A 13,591-nucleotide genomic window follows, 5' to 3' on the forward strand; every position below is an offset into this window, starting at 1 on the left:
GTGTCAGGTTGCAGCACCCAGCGCTCCCCACCCTTCCGAATTTACGAACTCGAACGAAGCTAATTCCCTATGTAGCGTTCCGTTATAAATGCAACTAATTAAAAAGGAGCACCTAGGAGCACTTGAAATTGATTTAAAATGTAGAAGCTGGTATTAGACAATGTGTTGGTAGTGGTTTCCAACTGTAGGCAAATGTAGCTAAAATTAGAGATCCAAGTGTTTGGAGAAATAGGGCTTTTTTATTCTATGTTCATAAAAATATTTTTAAACAGAAAATAAAAGTCTCTGCAGTGTTTATTTTTTCAATTTTAGCTTATTGAAATATCCTATTTTAAATAAAAAACAAAAATAAAAATGTCAGCTCAAGCAATAAAATAATATTCGTCTTGAAATTCTTAGGTTAAATTTCAGTCAGTTCAATAAAACATACAAGTAATGAGTTTGAAACGGTTTAAAAAAAAACTAGTAGTCAGATCAAAGTAATTCTTTTTGATTTGATTGTAACAGTTATTTCGAAATTTAAAAATACCATTGCATATTGCATTAATAGTATATTGAATTTATGACTTTTTTCCTCGAAATCCCCACTGTGCGCAGGGGAAGAAGCAATACTTGTCTTTAAATAATTAGAAAATTTCGTAGAGTACATCGATCTATTTCTAACAAAATGGAATCAACTATAAAAGTAAGTAGATTATGATGTAGGTTAAAATACCAAATATTTTTATAGAAAATACTAATAAACTACTAGACTTACATGATTTTTACGTTATATTATAAAATAAAAAATAATTAAGTTTAGAAGAAGAACGTTTAATAATTCTGCAGAATTTTGTCATTTAACTTATTGGACGTAAAAGACAAAATTATTATCTGTAAAATAAAAAAATCAGCTGCCTTTAAGTGCCTAACGAATTTTTATATAGGTTTCTGTAAAACGTAAAGTAAAATGAGGTTCATCCCTGAAGAGAATAACGCGAGTGCAAATACTCAAGAACAAAGACTTTGGACAATATATTTTCAAGATTTCTAGTATTATCAGAGCCATATACAGGTGTTTGTAAATAAGTGCGAAATATTTTAGGAGGTGGTTGCCGAAGTTATTTTGTGAAAAAAAGTTCATATAAACGTAGGTCGAAATATGCTTCGTTTAGGAGTTATGTTAACTTTCATATCCTCACCGTAAGCAAAATTACACCAATTTTCTAAGGTAACCAGCACTCTGTAATATTTTTTATATTAACCGCAAAAGGTAAAAATTGCCGGCGTTTAGTTAAAACCTTCCCAGGTAGCCCTATGCACGCACGCAGATATTGTTTAAAATTACAGGGTTTGCCACTTGAGGTGGATTCTTCCACAACTTTGACAATACCAATTTAGTACAAAGAAGTACCGCGAATATAAGCCGCCCCAAATCAATTTCTCTACATTTTAAAATTATTTTCTACTCACTTATTTTTTTTAAATGATACACCTTCCTTATCATTGCATTTCTCGTTAAGATATTTAGATCAACTTTTATATACGAATTGATTTGATATGAAAAAAAAAATTGACGTTTGCAAACAGCGCTCTCTAATGACTGCTTAGTAGATTTTAAGTAGCATTATTAAAGTAATAAAAAATATTTAGGTAGGAAGATACTTAACAAATTATAAAAACGTCCTGCTTCTACTTTATTATTACTTGTAAGTATTGATATTACACATAAATATAAAAAAATACAAATTTAATTACATGAGAAGAAATAACAAATTTAATTTCTTTATATTCTCTATTCAACATATGAATATTTAGTGTTACAACCAAGCAAATCAGTTTAGAGACGTTTGCCTCAAATGGGATTAGTTAAAGCAAAAATGACACGTAATAAATATACGGTATCTAATATTGAAATAACATACAAATTGAGCAATCACAGTTATAGCACCTTATCTAACTAACAAAAGTATCTAATCGCAAGTTTTGATAAGAGGGTGGACAGCCATCGAGGGTCCAAGACATCCACTAGTATTAAGAATGTAATCGTGGAAATTACTCTCAATGGCCCACATAAGCTTCCTATATCCAGCAACAACCTCAGTAGCCAGTCTGCAATCGTCGCCTTTCTGTACCAGGATGAAGTTGTCTTGCTTGAAGCTAGTCTCACTGTTCCATATAAAAATATCTGACTCTCCTTTGTACCGGAAGAAGATACCAGCTCCATTATCAGTACCCAACAGTACGATTTTCTGGCACAGAGGCTTAGCTCCGACGTCGATAACAGCACCAGAGGCTTTACCACTTTGCAGGTACTCAGTTTTGATGGAGAATAACCTCGGATTTGACAGGTAGGTAAAGTAGAGGTTGTTGCCTGATGGCTTCCTTATAAGCTGAATGTACAACACGTCTTTGGAGCAAGATTCTGTGAGACCACCTCCAGCAGCTTTTGGTAGCACCACTCTGTACCCTGTACCAGCTGTTATGTCGAACACGATGATAGCTCCTGCTCCACCATCGGCGACGTAAGCATATGGACGACCATCCTTAGAGTAATCAGCTATTAAGTACTGAAGACGACTCTCTGGTGTCACGAAAGAATCAAGGTTGATTACTTTGACCACCAAACCGGTCTTCAAGTCGATTCCTACAATCTTCGGTGGACAGCGACGTACAGGTTGCTCCAATGTGTTCACTAAACCGATATCCAGAACCCAAATGTTATCCAGTGGGTCAATGCAAATATCTGCGGCGTTTTGTAAAGCATCGCAGTTACCTTCTTCTTGGATGTCCCAGCATGGGAATGGTTTTAGGGTGGCTTTGCAACCTTTAGATTTCAAAGAAAACGTCGCCAAGGTAAAAGGTACTCCGTGTTTATACCTGGGTAAAGCGATGATAGCTTGGTCTTTGTAAATCTGCATTCTCGTGGCTATTATGTTTTTGGGGACGTAACGACCTGTTGTTTTATAAATGTTTTTGGTACTGTCACACGGAAAAGCGACATCACTGCCCGTTAATTTGAAGCTTAGGTCTGGCACTATGTTTCTGGTACAACTCTGCCCATACACTACAGCACGCAAAACAGTAGCTAAACAAATTGTTGAATATATCCCCATTATAGCACCTACAAACAATTATGACGAATTTAGTTATTTGGTAAAATATTTATTTTAAGATTTAATTACCTCTCAAGCCTTGGCCAACTGCGAGGAGGAATAAGTACTAGAATTTGACCTGTTTGAATTTTATATATCGCGATCTAATATTGTTTTTGAATGAAAGCATGTCGAAGTTAACAATATCATTTTATTTAGATTTTACAGACATCCTAACCTTGAAAATTAAAAATGTTGATTTAGTTCAATGTGAACAGGTTAACGTATCTACCTTGAATATGTGCCAATGCACTGTGTTTTGATCATACATCAATGTTCTATTGAATGTAATTGAATTCGCAGTAGTAGAACATTTTCTGTCAGCGATTTGAAAAAAATATACCTATTAACATAACTGTTCCAAATCGTGCAACAATAATTATACAAGGTGATTCACAAACTGTGACCAAAAATAAAACCTCATATTCTTTGGTGAATTTTAAGGGGAGTTTTTCCCATAAAGTTTTTATCTAGAACGCTTCGTTAAAAAGATAGAGGGTGTTAAACTTAAAAAAATATTTTCATTTTTTTTAAATAATTTAAGAACTAATAAGTGAAATAATTTGAAATTGGGCACATGTATTTATGTAAACATTGTCCAAAATCTGGGACCTTTTTCTAAAATTTAGGTGCTCCAGTGACGGAGATACAGGGTATCGGTGGCATATTCTTCTAAATAAAATAGTACGCCACTGCTTTACGGTAACAATTATGATATTTTCGGATTCGTCTTTCAATTTTCCACAAATTACTACTCTTTTATATTTTCCGAAAAAAAGCCTGATGTTCGAGTAAAACTTAAAAAACGAACTGAAAACACTTTTACTGACATGACAAACACTAATCATTCGGTCATTTAACCGAATAAACAAATTAATACAGTAGCCATCATTTTAATGCTTTTATTTGAGTAAATGCTCAAAAAAAAACCTCCGTTTCCACGAACACAGGCTTTTTAATAAGGAAAATGTAATTTGTTTTAAATTTATTGATGCTTGGATCTGATAAAAAGCATTATTTATTCTTTCTTCTAACTGTTCACTGTCTAGCAGCCGTTTAACTGCACCCCAAAAAAGAAGTCCAGTGGGTTGAAGTCCGGTGTTTTCAATTCGTTTTTTAAGTTTTACTCGAAAATCAGGCTTTTTTAGAAAAACACAAAAGTATAGTAATTGTAGAAAATTACAAGACGAATTCAAAAATATCATGATTGTTACCGTAAAGCAGTAGCGTACTATTTTATTTAGAAAAATATGCTACCGATTCCCTGTATCTCCGCCACTGAAACATCTAAATTTTAGGAGAAGACCTCAGATTTTGGACAATATTACATAAACACATGTGCCGAATTTCAAATTAGTTCACTCACTAGTTTTTTAATAATTTAAAAAAATTTAAAGTATTTTTTAAAATTTAACACCCTGTATCTTTTTAATATTTTTAACGAAGCGTCCTAGATAAAAACTTTATAGGAAACACTCCCCTTAAAATTCATCAAAGAATGCGAGGTCATTTTTGTCACCGTTTATGAATCACCCTGTATAATATGTAATAAAAAGTACCGACGGAATCGTAAGGAGATAATGATAATAAGGAACAAACTATAACCACTTTGCAGAAATCGTCACTGTTTCTGTTATCAAAATGCCAATACATACAATCAAGGTGCTGCTAATTAGTGCATGTTTTAATGATAAACATTTGTTTCGTTATTGTTAGATTAATATTTAGTAACCGACACTTATTTTCAAGAAAACAAAAGATGAAAGTTGCAGGAAACTTGCTTTTTTAATATGTAGGACATACTTTTACCAAGGCAGATTTATTAAAATAGAAAACCTTATATATTTTACATATGTATGTATTTGAATAGAACATTTCTTTACGATTACAGTGACATAAAATTTTACGAGAATATGTTATAAGGACAAAGTATTAGAAAGAGTTTATTAGTAATTGTTAGGTAATCGAATGTAATGTCATAAAATAGTTTTCTAGCTATACGAGGCCTGTTCAGAAAGTAACCGAACTTGTTGAATTACACGATAATGGAGTGAAGCATTGCGCTGTGCATAACTCTTCTGTGTTCTTGGATTGTTGATATCTCATTCAGTTTTCGTGGTATTGTTATTTGAGTGCAACGCGTTTAAGTGTTTGTGACGGTTTTTGAAGTGTCCGATTTTTTGGAACAACGATGCAAAGTAAAATTTTTAGTGAAACTGGGTAAAACTTTCACGGAAATGTCTCAGTTTTTGAAACAAGCTTAGGGGGATGATGCTCTGGGTCGTACGCAATGTTACGAATGATTTTCACGATTTAAAAGTGATCGTCAGTCAATTGGAGATGACCCTAGATCTAGGAAGGCCTTCGACTTCAACTGATGACTCCCATGTTCAGAAAGCCAAAGATTTGGTGCGTGCAAATCGCTGATTGATTGTCAGAGAAATTGCAGAAGAGGGTAGCATCGCAATTTGGTCATGCCATGAAATTTTGACTGAAAAATGGAATATGCAGCGAGTTGCAGCAAAATTTGTTCCTCGTTTGATGACTGAACAACAAAAAGAAAATTGTGTGGATGTTTGTCGGCAAGTAATCCAATGACGATGAAATATTCATTCAAAGTTTACGACAGCGATATTGAGATCAAAGTTCAGTCATCATAATGGATTGGCAAAAGATCTCCACGCCCAAGAAAGCACGTAAGTCTCGATCCAATGACAATGTGATGCTTAGTGTTTTTTCGACTTAAATCATATTGTACATTTTGAATTCTTTCCTCAAGATGAAACAGTGAACCGGGCATTTTATAATTGTTACGTGAAAAAATCAGCAAAAAGAGAACAGAGTTGTGGCGAGACAACTTATGATTCTTGCACACTCAGCTTTGTCAATTAGTCAGTTTTGTGCCAAAAATCAGATTACTGTCTTTCTATGCCCTCCTTACTGGCCAGACTTGGCTCCTTCCGAAATTAAAATGAGTACTGAAATGACGCCATTTTCAGACTATAGATGACATCAAAGCAAATTCATCACAAGCTTTAAAGGCCATTTCAAATGAAGCTATCCAGGATTGAGTCGTGAAATGGAAACACAGCTGGGAAAAGTGTGTATAATGTATAAAATGAATAAAAAAAAATAAACTTCGGTTATATTTTCTGAACAAACCTCCTATTTCCATTACTAATAGGAATAAATCCGCCAAACTTTATACCACTGTAATTGAATAAAAAACACTGCAATAGAATGGATCACATTTCTATAAGATCAAATTGACTTTATTTATTTACAATAATACATTTGTTTAATACATTTTAGATTTGCAATTTGTGTGATTTATAAATTAACGACTAGACTCGACTTCATGTAATTTTTATATGTAAGTAAATTTGAAAATATAAACAATTAACAATAACATGTATTTTTGTTTTATATACGAATAAATTGAGGGTCAGCACACAATATAAAGTATAATACCTATATGCTAAAATACCTATAATAAAACAATTCTTATTGCTCACATTTTATACTTTATTTTGTGGTAGGTACGATAACAATATTTTGAAATTATCAAAAAATAGGTTTTAATTAATTTTAGTTATGATACTTTCACACTGTTATCTGAGATTATTCCATGACGACTGAAACTTAAGAAATAATTTTAATAATAACTATTTCGAAATCCACAACTGTCCTATTTTATATAAATGTTAGAAATGCTTCTTGCAACATTAAAATAATTTCATAAACTCCCTATTATAGTATTTAATAATAATAATAACCTAATTTTACGTTTCCTTAATACGACCCATTGTTGTATTTTACTTACGGAAGAGATAATAATATGGTAGCGTTATCGACAATTAAGTAATTATTAGAAAAACAGAAACCTTCACATTGTTCAAACGGTTACGCTCAGAATTCTTAGTAATATTTTTATAAATGCGTCAGACCTCACCAAACGATTCCTACTTTTTTACTTGATTTAGAAAAAAATCTATTATTTGAATCCTACTACAATAAATAATAAATATTTTCCTTTTTCCTTGCCTTTCCTGCATTAGTCCGACTTTTGGCCCAATCCTTGCGACAAGTAATATTAGCTAAATATTAATTATTATTTATACTAGGTAATAGGAATGTTTTTATAGAAATTGTGTGTTCCTAAGCAAATATTTGTTAGTTCTGAACCGGTCATTCAAGAAAAACTTAGGTTCCACATTTGTCCAAATAATTTATCTTGTCCATAATAATAAATAGGCCAAGCAAATAAGATTTTTACTCGAAAAAAGTTCTATCCGCGAGATTATTGTAGAATTGTCTAAAGGAACATAATACAAGACATCTCTCATCTCGTGCCCAGAAAGATGCATTTTTTCTGTGGTTCAGGGCTATTCTACGAATTCGTAAATATGCCCATTGTTATTTTTTCGTCGAGCTACCCCAGTTAAAAAAAAAATAAGTTTCTACGATGAGTAGAAGCCGAGATATTGCAAAATTTACAGCGCTCATCAATTTGAACTTAAATGGAATTAACTTTTCTTGCGCGCGCGGCTCACTTGGACGAGCTTCCCCCACCACCACGCCGCCGGCCGCCGGACAGTTTACTTAGCGAGTACCTTCTTTAAAGAGCTCGTGAGTCGTTAATTTTCCACATTTGCATGTAATTCACGGGAAATCGTAGTTTACGTCGTAAACTTTATTTTGCAAAAAATTCAAGTCTTAATATTTATAAACAATTGCGCTACGATTTTTTTTTTTTTTAATTCTTATCTTGGCCCTGTTGGTCGTAGAGGATGCTTTTTTTTTAAATTTGTATTTTTTGCCAGCTATCCACTGTATCTATTTTCGGTGAGGTAGCTTAAATAGCAACAATTTTATTCAAATTGTTTATAAGCGAAAAACGAACGGTTTTTTAATGCACAATTTGAGAAGGTTAATGTCAAAAAAACTGTGATATTTTTTAATAGGTCGCTTAATTACGTGTTTAAGATTACAATGATGCTTTCAGAATCATGTTTGGTTGAAAATTAACGCCTGTACAAAGCCTTAAAGTTCATAACTTTTGGAGCCTCCGTTATACTCGTAAACAAATTGAATTGTGCGAAAACTATTGCACCTACAGCGCCCACTTTTGGCACACTTGTAAAGTATGACAAAATCCTCAACTTGTCATAGGTTTTATAAAATTTTAACAATAAATGCGATAGTTATAAATAAATTAAAAAATTGGCACTTTTCTTGTTTTTTTGCAATAACTTTTTGTTTATTAACCGATTTTAATTTAACAAGTCTCATTTTGTAGATAATTTTACTCCCTACAAGCTGTCTGTGAGTCACTTTTCGCTAAAATTGATGGTTTTCCCTGCAAAGTGAAAAAACTGTTTTCCTCACTTACTTGTTTAAATAGAAAAGTTAGCTAATAAAAGTTTTTGACTCACGAGATGAAAGATGTCTTGTATTATGTTCCTTTAGAATGTTAGAAAATAGGAAATAGTGAACCATGTGATAAAGAAATGAGGAAAAGAATTAGTGAATTAACTAAGATATCAAAGAGGAAACGTAAAAATACAGAATTAAAGAATATTGACGATTTTACCAGAGATGTAATACGGCGCAGAATTTATAATATGTATAAAGAGAATACTACTCCTCTATTCTATTCCTACTCTAAACATGATACGAGATAAATTAAGCGATTATCCTGATTATAATTATAATTTTTTAAATATTTTACATGTTTTATTACAATGCGATTTTAAACATAAAAAACTTGACAATCGTATGGTAATTATGGAATCACGACGTATAGTTACACTTCGGGAAGAATATTTACAAAAAATTAGAGAATATCGCCAACTAAATAGGAATATAGTATATCTAGACGTGCCAGGGCAAACATTTTCTGGACGCCTATGGATTCCATAGAATTTGTGAGTGTTTTTATGTGGTTCCGATTCGGATCGTAATAACTATACCTACGCTAGAACTTGAAAACAAATGAAAATCACATAATAACATTTGAGTTTTTTAAATTATTTTGGAATGTAAAATCCATTCCTGCAGTTTGGTGCGATACTCCCGACTCACCCTGTATAATATATAATACATATTTATTTAGGCTTCAAATGAACAACCTTTATTTTTTATTAAATCTCCATAAATTAAGTTCCATGTTTATGTAATTAGTATATTAAAAATGTTACATAAAATTATATTTTAAACAAAAATACCTTATAGCTATCCGAATAATCACGTTGTCTATGAATGGCATAAATATCATTTACGTAACTGAACACTGTATCTAGAAAATTAAGCTTTTTGGACCCACGTTTATACGAACTTTCCTTGACAATTTGTTTCGTCGATTACGCCATTAATATTTGTAGAAATATGTTAGGTTTTAGTTACACCTCCGTGTATATTTTTTAATGAGTTAACGTCACTAAAGTGCGCAACCTTTCAGCGTTTGGAATCAGATCGTTCCATTTAAAAAGGTAAAGGAAAAAGTATAAACAATTTGTACTATAAAGTGTTAAGTTTCATTATAGCACGTTTCATTTTCCCAGCGACCTCAGAAATTTAAACAATTTTATTAATATATAAAGACAAGAACACATCATTGCCACCGATTACTGCATTCTGAATTACACGCAAGGTAAGTTTAACATAACAAATTAAACTAATTCTTTCTTCTTACAACTTGTTTTTACTTTCAGAATAATGATTTTCAAGGGGATTCTGGTGGCGATCCTAGCGAGCTTGTGCGTAGACGCACAAAACTCCTGCGATCTCATCGAATGGACTGGAGGTCAGTTTGAGTGGCCCAACAGTGCTACTAAATCCATCTACAAATCATCAGGACGTTACATACCCAAGAACATTATTGCCACAAGAGGCCAAATCTTCAAAGACGATGTCTTCCTGGCTCTTCCCAGATACAAACCCGGCGTGCCAGTAACTTTAGCTAAAGTTAGTTTCAAACAAAAAGGATGTGAAGCAGTGCTACTGCCCTTTCCTAGTTGGGCATCTCAGGAGGAGGGAGATTCGACCACCCTCCAAAACGTAGTAGACTTATATTTGGACGAAAACAGTATCCTATGGGTTCTGGACACTGGAGTTGTCAACACTTTGACTCAACCCATTCGTAGAGCTCCGCCTAAGGTTATAGCCATCAACGTCTTGACTGGAAAGAAAGTCAAAACTGTAGACCTCTCAGGGCTAGTTTGCCAAGCGTCTAGATTGCAGTACCTCGTAGTAGAGTATGCTCCTGATGGTAGGCCCTTCGTTTATGTGAGTGACGCAGCCACTAGGTCGATTTTGGTATTTGATGTGGCAGGAAACATTGGATATAGAGTAGTTTTGCCAAGAGCCCTGGTCTGTTCCAAAAGAGATGTCTTATACATCGCTTTGACCCATAAACCAGGATATGAAAACTACTTGGTGATCACCTACTTGTCTGGAAGCAGAATATACAGAATACGTACAAACTACTTAAGGTCGGGTTGTGCGGATGGGAAAATTCAAGATCTTGGAGCTAAAAAAGGGAAAGTGGTTATTCTAGGAACCGACCTTGGATCGGGGCTGTTCTTTAGATTTGAAGGAAAACCAGAGGTGTACAGGTGGGAAGTGGGAAGATCCTTCAAGGACTACGAACTCGTCTATAAATCTCCAGATTGTTACCTCCCCACTCACGTTATTCCTGATGTTAGTAGACAAAGAGTTCGAGTGTTAGAAAGTAATTTCCCTGATTTTATTCAAAACACTGTTGGTTGCGGTGCCTCGCAAAGGGTATCTCTGATGATAAGTTGCGTAAACCAGTAACACTCATTAATTGTTAGGTACATACATATTTATATTGTTCTATTCTCTGTTTTATATGTAAAAATGTATAATAAATCTCCTTAGACATATTAACCAATTTCTGAATGTGTGTTTTTAATATGGTGCTTTTAATTTAGGTTTAAATAGAAGATGACGATCGTGATACGTAACTATTTTGGTAAAATTAATATTTTGTGTGAAGGGTGAAGGAATGTTATTTGGTTTGCATATTGAGATATATTGGATATTATTTTGTTAAATTCCGATGACGATGAAATGTTATCCACAGAAATATTGTAAAAATTCGTTTTTACTAATCTGTTCTTATTTTAAAAATTTGACACGCGAAATAAATGCTTTAAAGTGCGGCGCTAATTCGTGACATCATGAATAACAGGGAGAAAGAATGGCCCCACAGCATGAACATGGTAAATAACAAGAGTCTAGAGGCAGCCGAATCCACTTTCCTTCACGATTCTCCGCAAGCACGTTTTTAGTTTAGAGTCTCGACGATATGGGAATTGAACAACAAACGACAGACGGCCAAAAAGTAGGTTGTGTTTTTCGTCGCACTAAATGACGCCACGATGCGTTCTCGAAACAAAATTAAGTTTTTTACGTAATTTTAAACATTTATAACTCATTTGTAGCATTAAAGAAATTAATATTTTATCACTGTTAGTTGTTGTCGGTTTATACTACAAGTTTATGTATTTTAAAAGAAATTAAATTTTCATGCAAGTTACTTATTCGGTCACCCTGTGCATATCTATAATTAAGCGTTCGTGAACTGGTTCAAAATCTTTTGCTCTTATATAATAATTTTAAAATGCATAATTCAGTTTTTATTATTTCGTGAAAGAGTGTCTAACAGTAGCTGTTTAACGGAAATTATTCGTCCTTGGCTTTGACTACACATAATAAGATCATGTGGTTGGTAATACTGAAAAAAAAGCAGCAATAAAAAAACAATAGAAATATGGTGAGTGTTCATTTAGGCGCCATATCCTTTTCTGCTCACTTTTGTATCAATTAAATTGTTCCGTGGTAGATATCCGGGCATAGAGTTCATGATTTACCCTCTATGACATATCAAATTATAAAATGTTCACTCCGTGGCGTAACTATTATGTAGCAATTCGGGGCAAAGCCCCAGGGCCCCGTCATGATATTTTTGTTCGGAGAGCTTTAATGATTGTTAGAGAAACGTAAAACCAGAAAAGTTATCGGAGAACAAAAACTATTAGCAGTGGACATTAAATAAATATATTTCTTCTACTGATACAGTACTCTACAAATAATGGTCTAATGGATGTACCTACCAATTACAATAATTTATAGTCTGTTGTGACAATTTCGGATCGGGTCAAAAAGTCTAAAACCAAACGAGTTATTAACAAAAAGGCAAATATCTCCGGCGTCTGTATGGGCTGATTAAAAATGATTTTTTTTAAGTACGTGTTTTTCAAAATCTACCCAATAGAATTTAAAAAATGTCAAATTTACATGCTGAAAACTTTCCAAATAAGCAAAAATTAATAAAATCAAATGTTGCACAATTCACTTACATCTTGAAGTCTTAGGTATAGTATAAGTACCTATACTGGCCTTTCGTAAAAATACAAGACCTACAAAAATTTTACATTTCAAAATTCCCAGTAAGTATGAAGTATTATTGTAAACGACTCATCTGTCCAATAGTGATTTTCGGGAGCTTATTACACATGAATCGAGGAGTACTTTCCGAAAGTTTCATGAAGCTTGATTAATTTTTTGAAAATTGATAACAATTTAAAGAAAAACATCAGTTTTTACCAACTTTCGTTAGTTACAAAATTATATTTGCAATAAATTACTTATTCGTAATTAATAAACTATATTTGATGTTTTAATTTTCGTATGAGTATGAAAAGACATTTCCTACTCAGAACAAAATATTTTATTCGGCATTTTCATTGCTTGTTACAAAATATACTAGGTACGTATATTATTAATGATAAGACAATTTTAGAACTTACAAAAACCTGAAGTATCTACAGCAGCTATATGATAATCTATAAGGCGTTATAGTTAATTCAATAAAAATGGCTTAGTATGAACAATATTTAGTCCGTCATTAGTGAGAATTCCTAGAGTTATATCTATTGTATCTTTTCTTAATTCATAAGTTTCTTGGTATAAAGAGTATATTAAAAAGTTTTTAATGTTTAATTAAAAATGTATAAAAAAATACCTATAAAGGAATTTGAAGGTAATGGGATCAAAAATGAAGATTAAATCAATATCTTCCAAGAAAATTTACAATTCCAGTTACTTTTTGATCAAACCTCGTAGAAACTACAATTTGAATTCTGGGTCAAAGAAACTAATAAATGTCAAGCTATGTGATAAATTGAAACAAATTCTGACTTGGTTCAACTGTATAGTATACAGGGTGAGTAATTAATAATGGTACACAGCTCAATGGCAGATTGTTAACGTCAAAATATAGCAATTGAGGCAAATATGCCCTAATCAATTGTTGCTCCTTTTCGTTCTACAAGGTGTTAAAGTTGAAAAAATATTTTCGATTTTTTGCTATATTTCATTTATGTATCGACCAATTGATTTGAAAATTTTTAGTTTTACATTTTTGAGGT

General features: G+C 32.8%; 2 protein-coding genes across 2 annotated transcripts; one reads left to right on the forward strand and one right to left on the reverse strand.

The window, feature by feature from the left end:
* Positions 1–1,952: 1,952 nt before the first annotated feature.
* On the reverse strand, positions 1,953–3,095 carry LOC108908057 (major royal jelly protein 1-like). Its single transcript, XM_018711965.1, has one exon. The coding sequence runs from the start codon at positions 3,093–3,095 to the stop codon at positions 1,953–1,955; it is 1,143 nt and encodes a 380-aa protein (XP_018567481.1).
* Positions 3,096–9,851: 6,756 nt separating this feature from the next.
* LOC108908058 lies at positions 9,852–10,952 on the forward strand. The gene has a single exon (XM_018711966.1). It carries the CDS (start codon positions 9,852–9,854, stop codon positions 10,950–10,952), a length of 1,101 nt encoding a protein of 366 aa, XP_018567482.1.
* The last annotated feature ends 2,639 nt before the right edge of the window (positions 10,953–13,591 follow it).

The sequence above is a fragment of the Anoplophora glabripennis genome, unplaced genomic scaffold (genome assembly GCF_000390285.2).
Source record: "Anoplophora glabripennis isolate ALB-LARVAE unplaced genomic scaffold, Agla_2.0 scaffold152, whole genome shotgun sequence".
Taxonomy (NCBI): domain Eukaryota; kingdom Metazoa; phylum Arthropoda; class Insecta; order Coleoptera; family Cerambycidae; genus Anoplophora; species Anoplophora glabripennis.

Coding starts and splice junctions, on each gene's coding strand:
- LOC108908058 (XM_018711966.1), top strand. CDS start 9,852: ATGATTTTCAAGGGGATTCTGGTGGCGATCCTAGCGAGCTTGTGCGTA.
- LOC108908057 (XM_018711965.1), bottom strand. CDS start 3,095: ATGGGGATATATTCAACAATTTGTTTAGCTACTGTTTTGCGTGCTGTA.